Source organism: Amia ocellicauda, chromosome 15, assembly GCF_036373705.1.
Source record: "Amia ocellicauda isolate fAmiCal2 chromosome 15, fAmiCal2.hap1, whole genome shotgun sequence".
NCBI classification, from domain to species: Eukaryota; Metazoa; Chordata; class Actinopteri; order Amiiformes; family Amiidae; genus Amia; species Amia ocellicauda.
In genome coordinates, this window is record NC_089864.1 from 20620021 (window position 1) to 20643882 (window position 23862).

The 23862-nt window shown below is 38.5% G+C and overlaps 1 protein-coding gene across 6 annotated transcripts in view; it reads left to right on the forward strand.

Annotated features, from left to right (window-relative positions):
- frmd4a (FERM domain containing 4A) overlaps window positions 1–23862 on the forward strand; it is a 150464-nt gene that overhangs the window by 104549 nt on the left and 22053 nt on the right. For all 6 annotated transcript variants that reach the window (XM_066723725.1, XM_066723720.1, XM_066723722.1 and 3 more), the window contains exons 6-12: window positions 1070–1126; window positions 2329–2351; window positions 9407–9490; window positions 12498–12563; window positions 13018–13075; window positions 13983–14069; window positions 23558–23634. In XM_066723725.1, coding sequence (XP_066579822.1) covers window positions 1070–1126; window positions 2329–2351; window positions 9407–9490; window positions 12498–12563; window positions 13018–13075; window positions 13983–14069; window positions 23558–23634 — 452 coding nt within the window. The remainder of the gene's footprint in view (window positions 1–1069; window positions 1127–2328; window positions 2352–9406; window positions 9491–12497; window positions 12564–13017; window positions 13076–13982; window positions 14070–23557; window positions 23635–23862) is intronic.

The window sequence follows — 23862 nt, forward strand, 5'->3', positions numbered from 1 at the left end:
AATTTCATGAAAGTTTCTTGTTCTATTGCTTGTTGATTTGAATTCTTTAATCAGTTCAGACACACTGTAAGATTGCTAAACAAAAACAATGCCACTGAACAGGCACTGCATTGTCAAATATTTTCTGTTTCTATTTGTACTGCAAACAAGTAAATAGAGATGTATCAACCACCCTTCTGTGTGTTTCTATGCTCAGTGAGATTTTACTAAATGAATGCTATGCTGCCTCCTCTATAAGTGTCCACTGATAACCTCCGAGTGAAAACCGGCCTCGTCCTCCCAGGAACGGCACAAGATCCTTCTCAGTTGTTGCTAATTAAATCAGAGGACCAGAGATGAAAGAACAAGGTCTTCATTGTCCTTGCCTCTCAGGCTGTGATAATAAAGCACAGTATGAAAGAAGGGTTATTGAACCAGCCGAGCTGTCTGGCATGGGAACTCTCTATCTCATCCCGGCTCTAAATCTCTTTAGTTTCTGCCCCTGGAGTCTGATTGGTCACTGAGCTGAGACCCTGAAATATTGTAACTTACTTTTAATTGAAGGGGGAAGAAAACTTTCTATTTCCTGCTTTCCCCCCAGAATCTTCATTTACACATTCCCTTTTCCAGATGTGTGTTTTGCCTTTCAGAAATAGACATTTGATAGGCTTAGATTTAAGGAAAGGAAACCATTTTAGAATTAGGTGAACAAAGGTGATTACATAGATTTTCCTCCTTGTGTCTGCATCACCTGGCTGTTATTGTATTTTCTTTTTTACTGCACAATGATAGTAACCTACTAGTTGTAGTTTAAGCCATTCAAGACTAACCCACTTAAACTGCACCGTGGGAATGGGTCAGAGCTGGAGTTGCTAATGTACGACAGCAGGCACAAGTGTGAACAGAACCCCCCGGGACCCGAGTGTGAATATGCAACAGCGGCACAGGTTAGGTGGTGCGTACCATTTCACTTGGTGAGCTTTGAAAATAGGCCAGGAGAAGAGTCACGTCCTTCATGCTTCATTATGTCACTGCTTCGTAAGGTGCTATCTTCCAAGCACAACTAATTTCTTTTTCTTTTCATTTCCAGGAACTTATAGAGGTTGACAGTGACGTGGTATTTGAGCTGGCTTCCTATATTTTGCAGGTAAGAAGATGAATCTGCGTGACTTTATGTAGGTCTGTTGAAGATTACTTTCCAGTGGGGTTAAGCTTTATACATTCAGACAGCAAAAAGTTGAAATCTATTGAAATAGACATTCCCCCAAAATGTTTGCAGATGAGTCGGATACATTTCCTAGCTTTACAGCTCCCGTAGCACATTCCAATATCATTTTAATTTTTTTTATGACATTGTCAAGGATGTATTTAATTTCCAGGTACAGAAAGTATGTGACTGTGGAAACCTGGAAGGCTTTCTGTAGTACAGCAGCTGTAACCTTCAACTGAATTATGTTAGGATGATATGCTAGACAAAAAATGCTTTTGGGACAATTGAATAAGTTGTTCTAATACAATAGATGACTCAAATGAAAGTCTCAGGGGATTGAGTTGAGTTTGATCGCTCAAAGACCTTGGCACAGGCCAACAGGGGAGGGAGGTAATAAAAAAAACAAAACTACATCACACCAGAAAATCAGTCTGAACAGGAAATTCATGCTTTATCTTATTGTCAGTTTGTAATAATTGGAAACCATTACTTGTTATTCGTCACTGTCTGCATTTAACATCTTTTTATAGGACTGTTTTTTTATTAGTTTTATTTTTAGCGTATTTGAGAACAATGACTGTATTGCTCATGCATTGCTTTGGGTTAGTATTGTCTGCAGAGAAATTATGAAAACCGTAATTGTGGCCTTAATTCTTATTTTGGTGTAATATCATTTGTAATTGAACTAAGATTTTCTAAACTGATTCGAACATCTTACCAAGATATGAGCTCCCGACAGAGCATACAAAATGCTTCTTACAGATATGACTTGAAAGAGTAATACTCATTAACTAAGAGTTAGTGAACGATTTGTCACATACCAGAGAAGTGACATGTCACAGGTTTGGACTGTATTGTAGTCAGGTATGTTATTGAAAGTGTAATGTGTATATAAACTGCATGTATATATATGGGGTTGTGCAGGTGCTCACAATATCAGGTTACCTCAAACAATGACCTTACAGGAATTTTCTCCAGATGGAGAAGGTCACATTTCCTGGTAGTTTAGTGCCTGGGCTTGTGGTGTACAAACTCTAGCTTATATTGATTTATCCCACAACCAGACCAGTAGGCAGAATTTCTCTAGGGACTGTATTACAGGCTTACTTATATATCATTTTCTCGTGTTTTTAATGCAGGAGGCAAAAGGTGACTTTACGAGGTAAGCACATTATTTTTATATACGTTTTGTTTGTAGATATGTTGTTCTGTAAAGGGACGTGCTATTTATTGGGCAGTTTCTTAGAATTATGTGTAAAAGCAAGTATTTATCAATGTGCAAAGGAGAAAACCAGTATTGTGCAAGAGCTGTCAAATTCACCTGATCCACCTAGTGTATAATTTGCTTTTTATTTTCAGCAGTGGTGTTTAAGGGTCAAAAGTACACACTATAAAATTCTGCAAAAGTCACTTTCTGCTTGGTTACACTGTGGTGAAACTATTTAATCCCCCACTTGTTTTGAGATGTAACCTGATCAGTTTCAAACTCAGTGACATTGCGTCTAAACATTGTCTACTGGCTGTTAAAAGTAAGATTAAGATTTTAGATTGACATGCAGTTGCTGCTGATTTGATCCATTTATAACTTATTTTGACAGTCAGATTTGTTCTTTTAGTGTTTTGCCTTAAAACACACCAGCTTTGTTTATTTTGTTGTTTAGGTTTGTGCACCACTGATGTTTTCAGTTCTTGGGCAATTTACTCTCTTCCATTTAGTGTTTAAAACAAAAAATGCAAGCACTGTAACATGGTTTGTCAATTTATAACAACTGCAGTGTAAGACAGAAAAAGTCCTCCGTTTGTGTATCCTTCCAGATGAATCTATCTCCTCAAAATCCGAACAGTCAATTCCCCTTGGGAAAAAAAAAAAAAGTGGGATTTCCCAGTAAGTTCCTCTGCTTTACTTGTAACATCACTGAGGCATCAGGCATGAATGAACAAGCCTGGGAATGCAGGACGAGAGGAAGGAAGGAATGCAGCATGTAAACAGTGTAAAATTACACCCCGTACTCGCGCACAGGACGCTGAAGAAACACAGAACCCCTGGGTTTCGTTTGCCTTGCTTTCGTGCGTTTGATGATGCTTTTTTTAGGCCGGCATTCTGATAAGTGTTCATCGTTGGAGGGCGGGTAGTGTAGTGTACCTTCATCGTGGTAGACTGTTTCATATCAAAAGCATGTCGCTTAATGTTTCAATCTGAAAATGAATCAATCACTGAATTCAGATTTGTTATTTTTTGGTGGGAGTAAATATAATATACGAAGGGTCTGAAGACAAATGTGTAATAATACTTCAAATGTTTGGCTGAAAAAACAGCTCAGACCACACACCTAGTTGCGCAATTCTGTACGCTTTAGACGTTTCACTACGGAAGCCACAAGTTTCTTTTGAGGTTGCTGTCAGTCTGGCCAGATAGGAAATGATTTTATTAGAGCTCGATCTTTCATTTTAATAAAGCAGTGCGGTATTTCTGTGGCTTCAGGAGAAGGCATGCAGACAAGGGTGGTGCGCTACGGAGCCTGTCTGACTTACTGAGTGTTTCGGTGCTGGAAGCTGTTTTAAGATTTGAGAGGCTCCGGCTCTTTAGACACCCTTGTTTAGAAAGCATGATGGATGTTGTGAGCTTGAGTCTGGGGATAAGAGTTGGAAGTGGAAGGCCTCAGTTCGTTTTTTCATTCTGTCCAGGGCAAGGCCAGAGCTGCTGGCTTCAGTCCTGCAAGATTTTATAACAAAACTGTTCCTTCCTTTGTTTATGAAAAGGGCCACAGGGCCTATCTCTCATCAGACATCTGAACTCTTCAGTCAAGAAATAATTCTGTATTTACAGAGCTAAAAACATGTAATAGTGATAAGCTACCAGTAAAACTCTTGATTATGTACCTTTTATAACATATATACAGGGGATAAAATTAACTTTTTTGGCCACTAGCCACTGTGTCTGGTAGAAGGAAGAAACGTACCAGCCACGTGGTATTTTTACCAGCCAAAGGCAAACATCACCAGAAATGCATGAGGGTGCGTAAATGTGTGGTGTAGTGTAGACTAGACAGGTGTGTATGAGGAAAAACGGATCTGGATAGAAAAAACATGCTCCCACACAGTTTCTACTTGCAAGTGTTATAAGGTCTTTGACCAAAACACTGCATTCTGTTGAATTATAACACTTGCTAGTAGAGACGGGAGCATCTTGAGCTCTGTGGAGGGAGCTGAAGGTTCGAGTTGCCAAACGTCAGCCTCGAAACCTTAATGACTTGGAGAGGATCTGCAAAGAGGAGTGGGACAAAATCCCTCCTGAGATGTGTGCAAACCTGGTGGCCAACTACAAGAAACGTCTGACCTCTGTGATTGCCAACAAGGGTTTTGCCACCAAGTACTAAGTCGAAGGGGTCAAATACTTATTTCCCTCATTAACATGCAAATCAATTTATAACTTTTTTGAAATGCGTTTTTCTGGATTTTTTTGTTGTTATTCTGTCTCTCACTGTTAAAATACACCTACCATTAAAATGATAGACTGATCATTTCTTTGTCAGTGGGCAAACGTACAAAATCAGCAGGGGATCAAATACTTTTTTCCCTCACTGTATGGTGACACATCACTGCTCTTCATACTCCTCTTCCTCTTCCTCATCAGTGCTACTCCCTTCTCTGGGTCTCTGCACGTCATTAAAAGGATTTCATTGGATTGGCTAGATATTCATAAAGTCACAGTCTGGTTGGGTAGGAATGATGACAGACAGTGACGTCCTTTCCATTGCTCAGTACCATGCACGCCAGCAAAGACGCGATGTAAACAAACCACACATTTCTCTTCAGCAGAATCTCCGCTACGCAGCAAAACATGCACGTCTCTATCACAAATCGTTTCCCCATAAATTAATACCTTGTAATTGATGCAATTGATGAATACTTATGTAACACAACAACTTTGTTAAATAAATATCAATGCAAGAATACATTATTAGAAGCTGTATGGAAATGGCATAATAACAGCAGACCTGTCAACTCTCACACATCGTGTCAGACTCTCGTATTATTGTTTCCCGATATTATCATGACTTTTTATTGTCACAATTTCAAATTAACTATAAAGGTTGTGACTGTTTGTTTTATAAAGGAATATTTTGCCATTACAGCTGTAACTGACCGACCAACATGTTTTTTCTTTTTCATGTTTTATACGTTTTCATTCATTTGCCAGTTTAGCAATGTGAGCTGCAATGAAAATGCGTTAAAATTAGCGTCCTTGTGGCAATGTTTTCCGGTCCCAAGAGCGAAATACAAAATGTATAAGACCTCTCTATGTAGCAAACTCATACAATCTACTGGACTAAACGATTGATCTTCCTCTCCACACCTCACTCGCACTGCTGCTCTGCGTTCGAAACAGAACTGTGGGTTCGAGTTCCAGCGAGTACAGAATGAACAGCAACAGCTGCTGTGTGTGTATTCATTCATGTGTCTGTTGCGCCTCTTCCCTTTTCTGTCATTATAATTCTGAAAAAGTTTGATCCAGGTAATTAAAAAGTCAGTAATTATGACTATGAAAAGTCATTAAAAGTAATTATTTTTCCATATCCTTTACCACCTTACTTCTGCTTCGTTGCTCTCCATGAAATATGTCCTCCTGGACCGAAGTCCAGATGCCATATATTTTCAAAAAACATGACATTGCGGTTTGCCAAAATTAACTAACATACCAACACTACAATGTCAACAAATTAATCCGTATTTTGAAACATACTGACAAATCAGAAACTAAAAGTTGAGTTTACGTACAGTTGTTGGCTACCCACCAAAGTGGCTGTAAAACTGAGAGATTTCCCCGCCACTGGCTAAATATACCCGCATTTGGAGGGTAGCGGTTGTTAATTTTATTCCCTGCATGTATACAAAGGTAGATTTCTTTTATTCCATTCATAAGAAGAATGCTTTTATAAACATCCAATTGGCTTTGCATTTTAATTATTGGTCTGTGATGTTGTTGACAATATATGCCAATTATAAATTATATATAAATTCCCAATTTTATGCTCAAAAACATTTGACATGTGTTGGTAAATAAGTCAGGGGTGTCAGACTCCAGTCCTGGGTGTCCGCAGTGTCGTCTGGGTTTCATTCCGAACTGGCTCCTAATTGGTGTAATTAAACAATTAACTGAATGAACTGAACACTTCTCTTCAGACTCTGAAATGTTCTGTGGTTTCAGTGTTTTGGAGCCATCAATACATGGTAAGATATTGGCTATAAAATATAAATGTTTTAGATAAGCCTACCTGAGTAAATAATGACATTAATTAAATAATTGGGAGCTCCTTTAGAGTCAAAACTGGTATTTTCTTTTTTTTTTCTTGTTCAAATACAATTGAAACTTTGGCAGGCATGATGAGCATTATCTTTCCCAGGATTCATTTTCTGGGAGGACACTGTGATTTATGGCCTGTCTGCAATTTCACTCTGACTCAGTCATTCATTTATTGATATTGAAGACTATCTGCCCATGACTTCAATTGAAAGCCCCGCAGCCAAATCCATTAATCCATAAGGTGATGCTACTTCTCAGCTGTGCGTCTGTGTGTGTTTTAAATTATTAAATGCAATTATAGCAATTGCCAAAAAAGCTTGATTTTGAGTTTTTCTATGTTTTTCTTGTGTCTAGGCTTAACAAAATCATAAACCTTTTATTTTATATTTTTAACTTTCATCTGTCAATATAATATTTTAAATTACTGTGCATGGTCTAGGATAATAGATATGATAATTAAATATTTTTTTGAGTTATATAAATCTAGAAAGAAACCGCTTCTGATTTTGTCTTTTAATATAAGCTAATGTTGACTTGGCTAGGTTATTTGAGAGAAGTATGGTAGTTTTTGTGGAATTATACAATTATTCAATGTAGACTGTTTATTATGATAGCACATTAAATGGGGGGTGGAAAAGGTTACCTTAAACATACAATCTAGCAGGTTTAATTTCAACCTGAGGGTTATTTAACTGCTGAAATACAGTCAGAACCTCTCTGTTGCTGGTTAAAGAGTTAATCAATCAGTCATCGCAGCTGAGTGACCAAGCTTTTTTATTATTATTATAATAAATGTTACATGACACATTTTTAATTGGTAAAGTAACAATCAATAAAAGGGGTTACAAGCCTGCTTCATGCAGCTGTAGTGTATGTTAACGTCAGGTGTACTCAAGGTCATGCTGCAGGAGAATGACAAAGTGATATGCAGAACCTGAACATGTATTATGTATTATTTTACAATAGCCGTTTTAAAAAAGCTCATTGTTTTAAACAGTGCTCCGAAGTTCTTGAAAGTAAGAAGGCAAGCTCAGCAGCACAGAAACATGACACAGTATTATAAAAAACAATTGTGCTAGCTAAGGGGGCCTAGTTCATAGCTGGCTTCTTTTTAAGCCTTTCGTTGTACTGAGCAAGGCACTGAGTAAGAAAGCTGTCTTTTGTGAAGCTTTCCTTTTTCCCCTCTATCCCTTGCCTTTGATTTATTTTAGACGTTTGGAGGGAAGGGAGCTGTTGTTTTTGCATTCCAGTGGGTCACACAATCAAGTTGAAATGGCTTAAAGCAGTGCTAGTGGGTGAAGTTATTTTTGCTGTTTGACGAAGCCTGAAGTCTGTGACTGGAGTCAGGCCAGGATGTGCTTTAAAAACGAATACATAAACAATGGTATCTAAGGTACTTTGTGATATAAAAAAAAACTATACTTTTCTCTCCATTCCTCCTTCACTGATGCTGCTGGATGACTTGTTTGCTTGGTGGATTAGGGAGAAGGGATCACCCAGTCAGACAGCGTGGGCTGACCTTCTTTCGGATCGCTCTACTCCTCTATGTTGACAGCACTTTGTGTGTGCGCGTGTGTATTTTATTTTATTTTCCCCAGAAACAAGCTATAGCTACAGGTTTAATTCGGATGGTATAGTTACAGTGAATAACTCAATATAAATATACACACAAACCGAGTCGCTGTTTGTTGAATCACCTAATTGTCCCTTGCTATTATGGAAATCGACAATGATATTACATATTAAGTAGTTCCTCCTCCTTCCTCTTGAACAGTTGCATCCTGTGTGAGTTTTAATTTCCTTTTTTTTGTTGTCTATCCTGCCCCTGAAGACATCCAGAAAGTATTCAATGGAGTCTAAACTGGGACAGTGGCATAGATATTGAATTAATTGTATGGGTTGTTCTGCCTTACAGTACATTGGAACAAGGCAATATTGTGCTGAGAGAATGGAAGACTTTTCACTGTAAAATTATAAGAGGAATACAGCTTTCTTTTTCTGTTGGTCACAAGTTTATGGAAGTATCTCTGTTAACGTACATCACATAGACCTACATGATATTACCAAGTCATGAGACTAAAAGCAACTGCTGTGTGGGGTACTGAGGTACACATACACACAGTACATGTAGAATATCATATTTAAAATACTTGCACAACTGTGCCGTGAATCATGACTGTGTGAAATTTGTAAATGCTGCTGGTAAATGAAGAAAAAAAAAAAAACTCCCTCCTTGGCCTGCTTTCCTGAGGAAAAGCCAATTGCATGAAATGTTGGGAAGAGATTTCAAAATGCACACGCACATCCAGAAATGAAATCCGAGGCTTTTGTTTTCCATTGACCCCGCCCTCGCAAACCCGCAAACGTCAGTGGGTTCTGTTAAAGTGGGAGACCCTCTTTAGTTTGACTTCTGTTGCTACCAACTGGTATTCGGGGGAGAACCTCTGCAGGTCCTCGGTCATACAGTGGGTGTCTGGAATGCTCTGAGCTTCTTTGCAGCTGTTCCTACATACTGGACAAGGTGGAGCCAGCTGTTACATGTTTTTATTAATGCACAAAACGACACCAATGGGAATCCCTTTCATTAACAGTACCGCTCTCTGCTGCAAGAGGAGGCTTTGTGCTTTTTGTTTGAAGATATCGTCATGTAAAACAGTACATTTTGATCCGTGCAAAAACAAGCACCATTTGATCCTCTCTCCCTGATTGTGACTGCAAAAATAAATAAATGTGTTGACTGTATCTTTAAAAGGTTCTTCTAATAAAATGCTTTCTTTGGATCCCATTAAGGAGTACCAGATGTAGGGCTGGAGAAGGTTGTCAGTTGGGTTGGGTCACATGAAATATTGTGGTTTTATTCTTACAGTTGAGAGTATTTGTTTTATTTTTTATTTTCATTATTTCTCTAACAGCAATGAAGTCACAAAAGCTGATTTGAAGAAGCTGCCAGCACTCCCAACGCAAGCACTGAAGGAGCACCCTTCCCTCGCTTACTGGTGAGTCTGCTTTTGCAGTATGAGAGGAAAGAGTTTTAGGCAATGTACATGTTGTCTTGCTTGAAGTTGAAATCTGACATGACATACAGTAAGGTCCATAAATATTTGGACAGTGACACAGTTGTCATCATTTTGGCTATGAAAGGCAAAACGCCCCAAGAACAAGCAGGAACTAAAGACAGCTGCAGTGCAGGCCTGGCAGAGCATCACCAGGGAAGAAACCCAGCATCTGCTGATGTCTATGGGTTCAGACTTCAGGCAGTCATTGACTGCAAAGGATTTGAACCACGTTTTGAAACTCACAATTTAATTCATGATTATGTTAGTTTGTGCAAATACTTTTGAGCCCATAAAATTGGGGGGACCACATATACAAATGTGTGCGAAAGTCTACACTTAAAGCACATATTGATGTTCCTTTCAAATCCATTGTAATGGAGTACAGAGCCAAAATGATGACAATTGTGTGTCTGTCTGAATATTTATGGACCTAACTGTATTAATATCATACACCTTGTATTATGAATAACAGCCCTTTTACAGCTGCGATTTGCATGGGGGGGGGGGGGAAATCCAGGCACCAGAAGAACAGCTGATATGGGGTTGGGAGAAAAAAATCTGTTTTGCAGCTTAAGTGCTGTGGGATTTGCTCTGACGTATTTTATACCGAGAAAGATCCCATCTCATGATGTCTGAATTACTCTTTTATTCATCTAACGCTTAGTGCAGGGTGTGGGGATGTGACGTTAGTAGCTATGATTTTAAGTTACGGTTTGATTAATCACTTTTCACTAATTTGCAGAAATGCAGCTATTAAAAGTTGCATGGACAGTGGTGGTTTATGTAGTAGATGTCTGCTAATGTCTGGTATACTACCATATCCTGCTAGAGCAATTGAAAGAATAGGGGTAATGCTACAGAACTAGTCATTTTGGTCAGTATTTTATTATAATTGTATGAGAGACCAAGGAAATTGAGGTATTTAAGTCCCAGGAGCATCTGAATTATAGACTGACTCTAAATGTCTTTGAGAAACAGCCACAATTTTATTTTATAGTATTCACATAATGTGAAGTCTTCAGCTACATCTGCGGGTGGTAATTTAGTATAATCTGTGAATATTAGGTCGTACACATGATGATTATAAATAAGTTTTGGGGGCCTATTGGTCACTTAAATTAATTTTCATTACCAGCTTGTTTAACACAATTTAGTGAAAGATTTTCAGGACACCCTTTTCCTCCAAAACCAGAACACAGTTACAAATGTTCACATCAGTTTACCCACTTGTGCCTTTTGTATATGTTTAATATTCTAGAAATATGGAACCATCATACTGTGTGTAGAAACTAGGTTCACTAATACACACTCGGCAAAATACGTGGAAACAAAGCATCAACAGTACTTTTCCAGAGGCATGAATAGGATGCAGGGGTTGATAGGCATCTAATTTTCAGTGTGATAAATAATTTCTGTATAGCTCATTCAAAGAAGGCTTTTCATACTTGCACCTTTTTAAAACTCCTTATTTCATGATTTTACATTAAAAAAAACGAATCCCTTCCCCCCCTGAATAAAGTTTTGTTCAAGTCAAGCTCCAAACAGCGTTGCTTGTTGACACAGAAGATTGACAAGGGCGGTGAGAGCCTGTTGTCCCTCCTCATGACACCCAGACAGGCAGGTGCTGTCCAGAGGGCTTTTAAGTGGCACAGCTGCCAGAGATCACGGCCATTCCTGCACAGGCCTAGAGCAGCAGCAGCTGAACTGATGATTCACAGATTGAATGGGCTCTGCACGAGTTCTGTGAAGCTACAGTCTGGTCCGTTTCTTGCCAAGCAGTGCCAAGAGCCATGTTTACACAGAGCCTAGGTGCTGACACACAAGACAGAACATTAAAGCCACAATGAAGGAAGGCTATCACCCCCATTCAGCGCTTGGCTTGATTTAAAGGTCCTTTTGTAGAAGGCACGTACTCCAAAGCAGCTATGTAAATCACCCAACGTCTTCCCAACCTTCTGCTTTTATGGTTTTACAATTTGCTTTTAAAGCTTTTTAACAGTTTCACATTCAAGTGTCTCCTTTCCTTTGTTCAAGTTGTATGGCTAAATCTCCAGGACTTCACAAGTGCATTGAACAGACTTTTTAATTTTTAATTTTCTCTCGTGAGTTTCCAAGAGTCTGTCGATTTAGTTTCCTTTTCTGATGATTTTTGTATTGTGGTGTTATAGTCCCAGTGTAACCTCTAAATGTTATCCGTTGGGACACAATAGCAAACATCATCCCGTTGGCACCCCTGAAGCTCTCTTAATTTACTGTACTTCCTTCCTCCATACCGGAAATATTCATATTAGACCATTGATTTCTGCCAGCGATCCATATTGACCACACACTTGCCGATTTATATTTCACAAGATTGACCTGGAAACAAGATCCGTTTCAGAGGATAGCACTGCTTAGTACAGGAATATACTATTGGTGTTATTGACCGATGGCATTTCTCATCAGTCCATCTTACTCTGTGGTTTTCGTTTCACAGAAAATAGTTGTTTCAAAAGTAGATTCATAGCGTTCTGACCTGTTATCTGGATAGATTGATCATACTTCGACAGTATTGTGGTTTGTTTCTAAAGTGGTAATATCCAGTACATTGTGTTGGTTCCAAAGCCACTCTGTAATCCTTAGTAGCTGCTGCTTTAAACCGTGACATACCAAGAAAGAAATCTATATTCTATATTTGTATAGTTACAGGTCTCTCCACGAGGCATCGCATTGTTTTTACATTACATTCTGCGCCTCCAGCAACTTTAATTCCAGTGTAATTCTCTCCCAGGGTCTTCACATGTAATCACGTTTGAGACATTAAGTACTTTGAAAATTACAGCACTGAGGGATTTGACTTAAGCTACGACTGTTGAGCGCTGCATTCAGTGATAACTTTGTGTGTGTTTATTTTTATGAACCGAGTCTCCGTTGCCTAACACATGACACTCATCCCATTGTGTTGCAGTGAGGACAGAGTAATCGAGCACTACAAGAAGCTGAGCGGTCAGTCCAGGGGTCAAGCGATCGTCAAGTAAGTGGGGAAACACTTCCTGTATTGGGAATGTTGATATGTTGGCAAGCTCTGTTGTATTAAAATGAGAACCCCCTTAAAAAGTGGAACTTGTGTGGTGTTTTCCTGGACCATCTGTTTGTCAAGATGCCAGACACTGTTGTTTGAGTGTGGTTGTGCTTGGCATTTTGTCACCTAAATATGCCTGTCAATAGCTATTTTAATATAACAGGGTTGTTTAAGCTATAATCTAGGACTAACTATTGATTCCTTGTGTGTCAATTTTTTTTTCAGAAAGTTTAATTTCTTCTGTATGGAATTGCAAACTATTAACCTTCCTAATACACGGCATTATCTCCACATACACATCAGTTATTTCCGAGTGGTGTGCGTGCGTGTGCGTGCGTGTGCGTGCGTGCGTGTTCTTTGTTGCACATTCTGCTCACCATGTGCCCTTGCTTCCTCTCATTCACAGTTATATGAGCATTGTGGAATCGCTTCCCACATATGGAGTGCATTATTATGCTGTAAAGGTAGGTCTTTATAACACTTGCAATACATTAAAACTTGGCCTGCTTGACAGAGATTTCAGATTCTCACCAGCTATGAAGGGGAAATCTTGGATAGTGTTGTGCAGTTATCATTTCAATCTTGTGAAGCTTTAATTTCTTACAGAATAGGTTGTTGTTTTTTTGCTTTTGAGGTACAGGAGGTTTGGAAGCAGGACAACAGGACAGCAGGACCCCACAAATGCAGGACTTGTTTTGGATATGTATAATGTGTTTTTGTATAGGATTAAATCAGATGCAAGAGGAATAAGGAATTGTAGAAATTATTTTGAAATATTTGACTGGCAAATGGGCATCAGGGGCTGATCTGGAAGGCCAGAAACCTGCTATTCAGCAAACTATAGACCCATAGGTGACAGAATTGGTTCAAGAGAACATTGAATCAAGTTTTTCCATAGTTCTAAGAGTTCTAAGTTCTAAAAAGGTTAAATATGTGGTATGATTGTTTTTATGTGAATTAGTTTTGTGTATTGTTTTGGGAAGTGTTGAAGAGGATAGACACTTAACAGATAATCAAAAAGGAAAGAGTGAAAGGAAGATAGTGCATGGTTTTACAACATTCATAAGACTGTAAAAGTCCTGGTTCAGTTATTCATATACTTTTTCACATGGAAGGGGAAAAAAAATATATATTTGCACAATTCAAGCGTTTTGTGATTTTGAATATAGCTGGCTCTTGGAGATCTCGGAGGGCCATTAACACTACAGACTTTTAGTTCTGATGAATAATAAAACAGCCCAGCGCTGTCCCAGAGCAGTGACCAGGAAAGTTATCTAAAAGAGTCTTAAATACACAATGCCGTCTCTATAGCAGTGGTGCTTTCATTCTCCTGTGGGTCCTTATGAATGTTTAATTCTTATATCATAACAGGACAAGCAGGGTATTCCGTGGTGGCTGGGACTGAGCTACAAAGGGATTTTCCAGTACGACCATCATGACAAAGTGAAGCCCAGGAAGGTAAGTGCCTCCAAGAAGGGAGGAATCTGTTCAGGTACCTAGAAATAACCTCTGCATGTAGAAGCTGGTTTCTTTGTGGAAATAAATCCTGGGGCTTCTCCCTAATGCAGGCACACAATGACACAGTTTCTGGAATCGTTCAGTCTAACCGGTTGTTCTACTATTTACTCATCGAAGACCTGCCAGATGAGTACATCATTTTTCCTTAAGACTTGGGGATCTTCACTGTTTATGCCACCTTTTATTGTTTTTATTGTGTGTCTGTGTTTGGGTGGATGTTTAAAAGTGCCTCACACACTACATGCTGTGTTTGTGAACTCTGCATGACCCAGAGAAACGTGTTTTAAAACCTAGCACAACACCTGATACAAAGAAGTTCGTATTTTGAATATAGCAGAGGAACAGTTAAAGACACTGTCGTAGAAACTGTGATGTGAGCTTCCTGTGAGCACATGACTCCTCTACATTTGATTTGTTTTAGTGCTCCCATGGGCCAAGAAAATACCAAGTAAATGGAAACTAAAAATAGTGTCGTCTGGAAAGTTTTAGCTCTGCGGTTTGTGTCTTAATAAAAACCCACTCGGCACCAGCCCCTGGTGACATTCCCCCTAATCCCCTGTCAGGAGGTTGTATTGTCTTGTGACCTGCAGCCGGCCTGTGGCTGACTCAGGGGACACCTGTAAAACAGTAGGTGTTTATGAATCATGTTAACTACCATGACATGCTTGCTATATTCTTTACAATATTTGTTGTGTTCCTTTGTGCTCGTTTTTCACTCTTGAGTGCTGTTCTAGACCTCGCTTGTTAAAGGTCTCCGATAGATACTAAAACTTATGTGTTTCTCTTGTCTGCTTTAGGATTTCAGTGTTTTAGCATTGCACTTTAAAGGCATGTTGTTACTGTCTCATGGCATTCAGTCTTTTTTTATTGGAAATTATTAGTGGGTTGCCTCAGAATCAATTATGTCACTGCATTACTACAGTCTGATTAACGAAAGCCCAGGAAAACTGTCAGCAATGTGTGCAAGAGCAAAAAAAAAACTCAACGATAAAAGCATTTTTGTGGTTCAAAATTGCCATGGAATTGCTTGGTTTTTGATACGAGTGGTTACATTATTGTTGTTGGCATTTTCTTTTCAAGTCTTACAGTAAATCTTTTGTTTTGTTATGTTTTTTTTCCCCCCCATCTCATTATATGACACAGACCACTTTAAAAGGTCACAATGTTCCGGTGATTTTTCTTAACCTGTTACTAGAAACGTTTATGTGGTAAAAGGGATCCACAAAGTCTGCCTAGCTTTCAAACTGCCCTTTCATTACAAGTAGCAGCCTGTGTGTAGTACTACCAGGTGAGATGATTTTAATGGTGTCCTGCAGAAAGATGCTCAGAATTACAGGAAATAAGTCATTGATCTCTGTGCAGTTGCAAAAATGTGAGGCAGGTGGATGCAGTAATCTTTCCCAATCCTCTGTGCGCAACTATAGATGACACCATTTCACAGGAAGTCTAATACAAATGGGGCTCTTAGAAATCCCCAAAATGAGAAGTGAATTAATATTTTATAGGAAATAAATGATAATTATATAGAAAAATACATTTTCTGCACATGAATGATCATTTTAATGAATTGGTCTAATGCCAGTAGTATGTTTTAATGGTGCCTGTCCTTGAAATGTAATCCACTTTCAGCTGATTTAGCTATAAGTCATAGATGAGCTAGTCTGCAATGAAGCCTGGCCCATTGCGGTACTTTCTGCTTAATTAGTGCCTGCGCAGCACCGGAGCGTGCATTCTGGACAATTACTTGTACCTTGTCTTTATGGGGTTTTGTGGCATCAGCAGTCTGACCAGATCAGTGGAAAGCTGGGAGGAAGCAGGCCAAGCTGGGCAATTGTCTGTGTTCATTGGTGTCCTCTGGCCTTCAGTACAGGGCTGTTCATGGGCATCTTCATAGAAAATGCTTGAACTTGTAATTTCATGAGTAACAGAGCGAGACATGTGCAAACTGTAGCGGTGCTTTGCTGCGTATGTAAGCATCTATCTTTCTTTCCATTATTGTTATAGTCTTTGCTTTGGATGGGACCGCCTGGCTTACACTGTTGTGTTCTGGCCTGAAGTGTGTTGACAAAATCCCTGTAGAGAAGATTTGTGTTTGAAGCAAAACTTTCCATGATGAAAAATGTCTCTCTTTGAGGGGATTTTTTTTCTTTCCTGGAAATAGGTTATTGTGGTTTGAAGCCTGTTCCATAAATAGCTTTCAAAGTGAAATAATAAATGATACAAATAAAAAAAAAACTGAGAAGCACAGTTCAGGTTAATTCAAAAGCAGCTATTAAGGGTTGAACTACAAAGCATCGTCTAATGAAATGTGGGATTTTCGAAGCACCTCAGACTTGCCACCAGATTATTAAATGTTTTCAGATTTTATGAAAAAAAAAAAAAAAACGGTGTACTTTGGGGCAAAGGCCTTGGAGCTCAGAGAAAGATTTGAAACGCAGACAGTTTTGTTCTAAATCGGGCGTCTGGCAACAATAAATCAAAGGAAAACCAACAGATTAGTGTAGTCATTTGCCGACTCAATAGGATGTGTATAAATCTGCTAGTGAGTAATTAGGAAAACAAAGATTGCTGTTCCAGATATGATAATGTTGATCAGGAATACAAACACTGCAGTCTAGCTAGCTAATTTTATCATTAATGTAATTAAAACGGGCTGCGATTAATCACATTTGGATTCTTTTCAGAAAGGAACACTGGCACACGTCTCTCCAGCTTTTTAAAAGTAACTTATGAACAGTTAGGACATTTCCTGTAACCTGATTAGCTGGCACACATCACATTAGTCTTTGAGAACATGTTACAGATATTGTGCTTCATTTCACTTCATTTGGAGCATTGTTGTGTACGTAAAAGTTCACACATTGGTGGTTCTTATACCAAATAATAAAAGCAAAAACAAATCTAGCTATATTTTATTTCCAGCTTAGCATAATAAACAGGTTGCCATGGTGACCTAATACATTTTGATTTCACCTTACTGTGGAGGAGGTCTACTGTACGTGTCAGCGATCAGATTCTCCTCAATTAAAGTATTGTGATATTGTGATAACCCTTAAAATATATTTATTTAACCTATACATTTATATTCTTAGCAGTGTTTGTTCATAATTTACAAACAACAGAATGAGACCCACTTGTTTAAGTGTGTGAATAATGTATTAAGAAGTTTAGTTTGGCTTTTCAAACCACCAACATAAGGAAAAGCAGAAATATCTAAAAAAAATTTTTTTTTTACATAATCATATTTAATAGCCTATATAGTTTTACATATGGTATTAATTATCTAGAAGCCCACTTTCCTATTTGCAAATTATCGAAAGTAATGGCTGTGTCAGCATTTCTTAAACTGTAAGTTTGGTCTTTAATTGCAGTCTTTACGAATCTGAACAATTTTACAAATATTTAATTAGAAACTTCCAGGCAGTCTGTGTAACCACACTGTAATGAGTGCCATTCCATTTTCTTCTCATTAACAATCTATAACATTTGTCATTTTATCATAAAAAAGCGGTTATTTAATTCTGATAGCCTGGAATTAAGTTGATTGATCTTGTCAGAGCTTGAAGCAGTTATTTTGCAATTGTGAGTTACAGGTCTTGTCCAATTATGTAATACTACAGCCAACTGATATTTGCAGACTACAATTTCAATAGTTTGATAATAGACCATTTGTTTTCTTGCATTCATATTATTGACCATTTTTGGTGTGTTTGCCAACACATTATTTTCATTAAGCAGGTAAGTAGCATTGTAAATTCCTTATTGAAAATAATTATCCAGCCTGATTTTAAATCAATATAATGAGGAAAAAAGAATAGCCAAATCAATTTTCTGACATTTGAATGGAAAAGTCTAAAAGTCACACACTGAGTATCCTCCTGCCTTTGACATTGGAAAAAAATGTATTGATAGAAGTGTTTTATTTGAATTCCAAGTCCTTATTTATGCTTCCTTATTTCATGAATGGTGCAGGCAGATATTTCAAATGTAAACATATAAATTTAGAGCAGACTTCCTATGAGCACAGCAATTACGAGCTGTAACTGAAGATTTGCACATACAAACTGGCCAGTGCTGCCTTTTATTTTCATTTTGTTGGACAATAGATTAATTGTAACCCAGCTCTGTATAAACACTGGGGGTTTACTTGATCAATGCTGGTGTAAAATAAAGTAAAAAGAGAATACCAGGTATGGAAGCAGGGATGGGATACTCAGTGTGAGTTTACCATAATAAACACATGCTATAGACTCTTTAATTGTACAGCTGTTCCTGCTTTGGGAGGCTGAATTCCCAGATTTGCAGCTCACGGCTTCCTCTTTGATCTGGTCATCTTACAGTTCCAGCGAAATCCAAGGGTAATGGCCATAAACATTGTAAAATATCAGATTTTTATTACTATGGTAACAGTTGTACATGAACTCTCCCTGCCTCACAATTAACTGCTGGGACATCTTGCGGTTGTGAAAATAACAGGATTTTACTTGAAAGTAGAGGGGATGTTGGTAATAAAACCTTTGGAAGTAAAAAAGAGAGTCCTTTTTAAAGTCTTGACTAAGTGTGTATAAACAGTCACATGAAAATGACACAAACCTAAAAATAAGGAAGTCAAAATAAATATTTGAATGCTTTCTTATTGAGATGCTGATTGAAAGGGTCAGTCATGTTGGCTTTTGTCACATTTTGAGAGCCTTCATTGCTATCTGTAGCACCATTTCCCAATAATTAGTTTTTAGCTCAGGCCACAGCATGTCTGATGTGCACATTGAATGGATCAGTATATAGAGGACTAGATTGCCGGAAACTGGTTGTAACAATAGAGTAATAAATACACAAGAGGAAAATAATCCTTCCATATTGTTTTGCCAGCAAACAAATGAAATTAAACAAGATTTTGTTTAATTCTTTCCTCTCCGTCTTATTTTCTGGCCTTGGGCGTCGATTGCAGAATCAGACGGCTATCTCTGCCATATTACTGTGGCAAACATGCATGTTAGTCAATACAGATGACCAAGTAGTGCAATTAAAACGAAATTCTGGGACACTGCTGGAGTGCTCTTTCATAGTCAATACTGAGCCTCATAGAGAGAACTTATACAAAGGAAGACGTGCTCTAGCTGAGGACTTCAGATTCAGCATACCAAGCCAAGTATTTTGCTCCTTAAAACATTTTCCTCTGAAATATAAAAACGTTTAAATAGAAAAGGGCTTCATTCAGATCTGAAAAACAGGTCCGTCGATGGTGGAATTAAAATCTTTGGAAGGTATGCTCCATAGATTTCAGTCACTTAATGCTCAAGTGGTTATCCAGACTCCAACACGATCCAAAATGTTATTATTGTACAAGAAAGATGGCTCTTTAAGATTATAGTCAGCTGTAAATAAAGTCCAGTTGTGGTGTTTTGTTTAGTTTAAATCAATTAAGCTACTGGAGGGACACTTGTGTATAGTCTCATAATTGTGTATGAGTAAGCAAACCTTGTTTTTGCTAGACTAACCCACACACTGTAAAAATGTAATTTGGTACCACTTAACTGGGGGAATTCATTTAAAAGTTGTTACAGTCGCTTATTTACTAAACATAAGGCACACATTTTCAGTGCCTTTTAAAAGAGCGTCATAGTGCTAACCTAGGCATACAAAAAATAAATGTAATGAGAGTCTTGGGCTGAGAAACGCGCCCTGATAGTTTCCAAAGAGGCAGGAAATCCACTGGGTGCCATGTGTTAGATTATGGCCTCAAATGAGTTGAGGGAACATATTGGAAGCATTAGTGTGTCTGCCCTCTAAGGGAATGGATCCAGTCTGTTTGTGCTGGGATTTAGGATCAATTCACAAGCAGGCAGGCTCTTTCTCGGGAAGGATAAGGTTTGCTGTCCACGCGGGAATCCTCCTGAGGAAACTAAGGGAAAGGGACACAGAATGATGAGAGAATGAAGATGAAAGATGCTGACAAACGTCTGTCTGGCCTTCATTGATACAGAGTGATGATAAATCTCTATTTTTACTTCACTGACCTTTTTATCACAAGGCGTTTAAATAGGTCTTTGTCTTGTGCTTTGTCTTTGTAAACAAACAGCTAATTCTTACTGTCTTTTTGGCAGGGTTAATGGTTAATAAACCCTAACTTTCCGGTGCTAGGATTCCAGGTCATTATTTCCTTTGTCATTGAACGTCTTTTGCTGAAAGCCGTGTATAGTTCACAGGAGTTCCCATTGTTTAGACTTTGCCCAGAGTTCAGTTATTCAGCATTTGATTAACACACAATGGGTGAATATTTTAAAGTATTTTTTTTTTTCAGGGCGCCAGCTATTTCTTACCTTCCCAAGATATGTTAGTTTCAAAAAGCAGCCAAGTCTAGCATAAGTTTAAAAAAGGGGGAGGATTTATAATTGTGTACAGTAATATATATACATAGTGCATGTTATTGCAAACCTATTTCAAATTGTTTAGCATGCAATCATTTACGGACTTCTTTTCTGAGTGCATCTGTCACCCTCTTGTTCACAAACTGTTTTGATGTAAGAGACATCCAGAAGGATCCAAAGACTGCAGAAAAATAACCAAAATACACACAGATATTGGATTTCAGAAGTAACACATTTTGGGGAAGGTTAAATAACAGCTGTGTAAAATGCAAAAATGTTCTAGTACTGTATAAGATAGTTGTGTCTTGAAGCACTATTTAACTTACAAATGCATTTTTAATATGTATCATATGATATAACTATTTTCCTCTAGTGTTGGGGCCATAATATTGGAAAAATCTTGAAGCCATACCACACTACATTAAAAATGGAAACTTACTGAAGAGATGTGGGTTGTTCTGCCTTATCTTGGAAAACAAAACAATATAAACAGTGTGGGTTTAATTTAGTTAAAATATTCTTATTAAATACAGATTTCAGGGTTCCTCCCACATGAGATAGATCTGGGAAACATTCGCATGGGTGAGGCTCTTGTTTGATAGTGCTTCATCCTAATGAAAAGGCATATACTATATCCATACGGAACATATCTGAAGCCCAGATACGTCTCAATTGAATTTGACACTTTTATTTCAGAAGTGAAATGCGGCTTAATTGTGTAAGACATTCACAGCTAGTAATCTTGCATTTATTTTTCATTTGTTAGTGTGATTGTTTCATGCACAGATTGGCCATTTTAAAAGTGGTCAAACTGTATGAGTCAAGTAACTGTGCACAATACAAGTACACCAAAGATGAGGAAAGGGGCATTGTACTTGGTAGGAAATTCTTGCAGTGTTATCTACAGAACACAGCACTTCAATTTAGATGATAATGCATTAAGAATATACATGTGCACAACCTATACGCAAACTCCCATATTGTTACACTTGGAACAATTGTAAACTAGTATTTTTAGTAGTAAACAAGTATTTCTCTTTTAACACGTTGTGCCATGATTCAATGCTTCACAGTCCATTTACTGAAAAACTACGTTGACCTCAAGATTTATTTTAAGATCAAAACCAACCATAATAATGCCTGTTGTTTGGGCACAGAAAGAACCTGTATTTTTCCTAGTCTGAATTAAAGAAAACGTATAAAACGTAGCAAAGGTTAGCACAGCTGTAGTACCTTGAGAATGGCTTAAGCATTAATTTTCTCCTCCATACCGTTTGTGGTGTACTGTCTACTGAAGTCATATTAAAAGTAGGCAGTTGTAGGGTGTGGTGTCATATTTTGTGACCCCCTACAGGAAACCATGTTGCTTTCAGTGGGCCGTTCTCACAGCACAAACATCTGGCCAGTTGTGCATTCCACAAGTGTGAGGAAAATATACACTAATATACATCAACTCGCTGTTTGCCATTAATCAAAGTAATATATCAGTCTGCCTCCCTTGCAATCTCAATATCCCAAACTTGTCTAAAGCAAGCAGTCGTCTCTGTTCAGAGGGACTAAGGAAACAAACAGCAGAGACTTCCATACATCCATTAGCTGGGTTGTGCTTTTTCTGAAGAGCAATTAAGCCCTGTTATGGAGTGTCATATTTTAACATCAGGGGTCGTACAATTAATTATATGTCCAGGGCAATCTGGCTCAGAGTCATGCAGCAATAAATCTTTATAGTGAGATAAATATGCCTGCGTTTTGCTTCCAGTACCACTCAGCGGCATACTGAGCTGAGTGACCATTTGTATAGTGTCTCATTGGGTTAATACCTCTGGTGCTGCCAGGACTGTTTTCCCCCAGGTCTGCAGACTTTTGTTTTTTTCTGATCAAATGCTTATTTATCTTGGTCCATAAAAATATTTCCCCACCCTAAAGAACTGCTTGTAATTTACACCACACTTCCACATTTAGCTCTGGTGCTTTTTATATTGTGATTTTCCAGTGTTACAGTGCATGTAAATTTGAGTCATTTCACACGGCACGTTAAATATTTCTTGCTGCTGGATGTTAGTCAAGGCCGTGCTTTTTTTCTTTTCTTCCCCCCTCCTTCATTCAATCTGATTCTTTCCATTGTTTCCCAGACTGTAAAAATTCTTCACTTTTTTAAGTAACCTCCCCCCATCCCCCATCCCCCTTTCCCTTATCCCAGAGTTAAAGTACGACTTAGGATAGGCTGACCTCCTCCGTGGATGATTACTGTGCATTGTGATGATCTATCCCACTGTAAAAACTGGATTTTATATGGAATTATCTGTTTGTCACACAATAATTACCTCTAAATGCACTGTAGCCTGTAAAGACGACTTTTTGCAGTCTCTGCTCGTTGTACTTAAGCCAGTGCATTTGTTTCACCGGATGCTTTTTATAACAAACGCAACAAAACAAAATAGTCCTGTTAGTCCAGAAAGTTTGATTGTTGGCTTGGGGAGCTTTGGGTCTTCCAAAATGAATGGTATACTCCACCCCACTGTGCTTTCCCCATGTCCCTCCCAGCAATAGTAAATGTCAGAGCCCGTTGTAGATCTGTGAGCAGGAAGTGCTGTCCCAGAGGGAGATGGGAGGGGGACGTAGGGGGGAGTTGAGGGGAGGGTTAGAAAGCCTCCCACACTGGAGAGGAAACCGCGCTGCTCTACAGCCCTGCTCCCTCGCAGATGGTGAGGACTGCTGTCTTAGGACGTGTTGTTCCTGAACGCCTGGAGGGATTCTCAGAGCACAAGAGACAGGAGGGGGGGTTGTTGTTATTATTTCTTCCAGAGGAGGATTTGTTTTAAGGAGAAACGAAAAAGGGAAGCAACTGAGCAAGAAAGAAACTGCTAACTACTTACACTGCAGAAAGTACAGCCAAAGAGTTTGTTGGCCGACTTGAAGAAATTGCAACTTCTGGATTGCTGCAGTATCTGGATATAATTACTCCAAATGTCTTAAAGACACGACTGTGACTTCTGCCTGGGATGTAGCACTCGAGCTCCTGTGAATCCTGTCCAATGAGCGCCTTTTCATCTTCTTCAGGTGTTCCAATGGAGGCAGCTGGAAAACCTTTACTTCAGAGAGAAGAAGTTTTCTGTGGAAGTTCATGACCCTCGCAGGTAATGCCTTCTAATAACTCACTGCCGCCCACAGAGTGCGTTTTAACCACAATGAGTTTGTTGGCGTAATCGGTGTCTATATCTGGTCAGAACCGTACTTAATATATATGCTATTGTGCCACATCTGGATGCATCTAATATACAAATTCAAATGATTTTCCATAGGTCTGTGAATTCTATAAAAGTTTCATCATTATTAAAAAACAGTTTCACAATGTTACTTTTGAA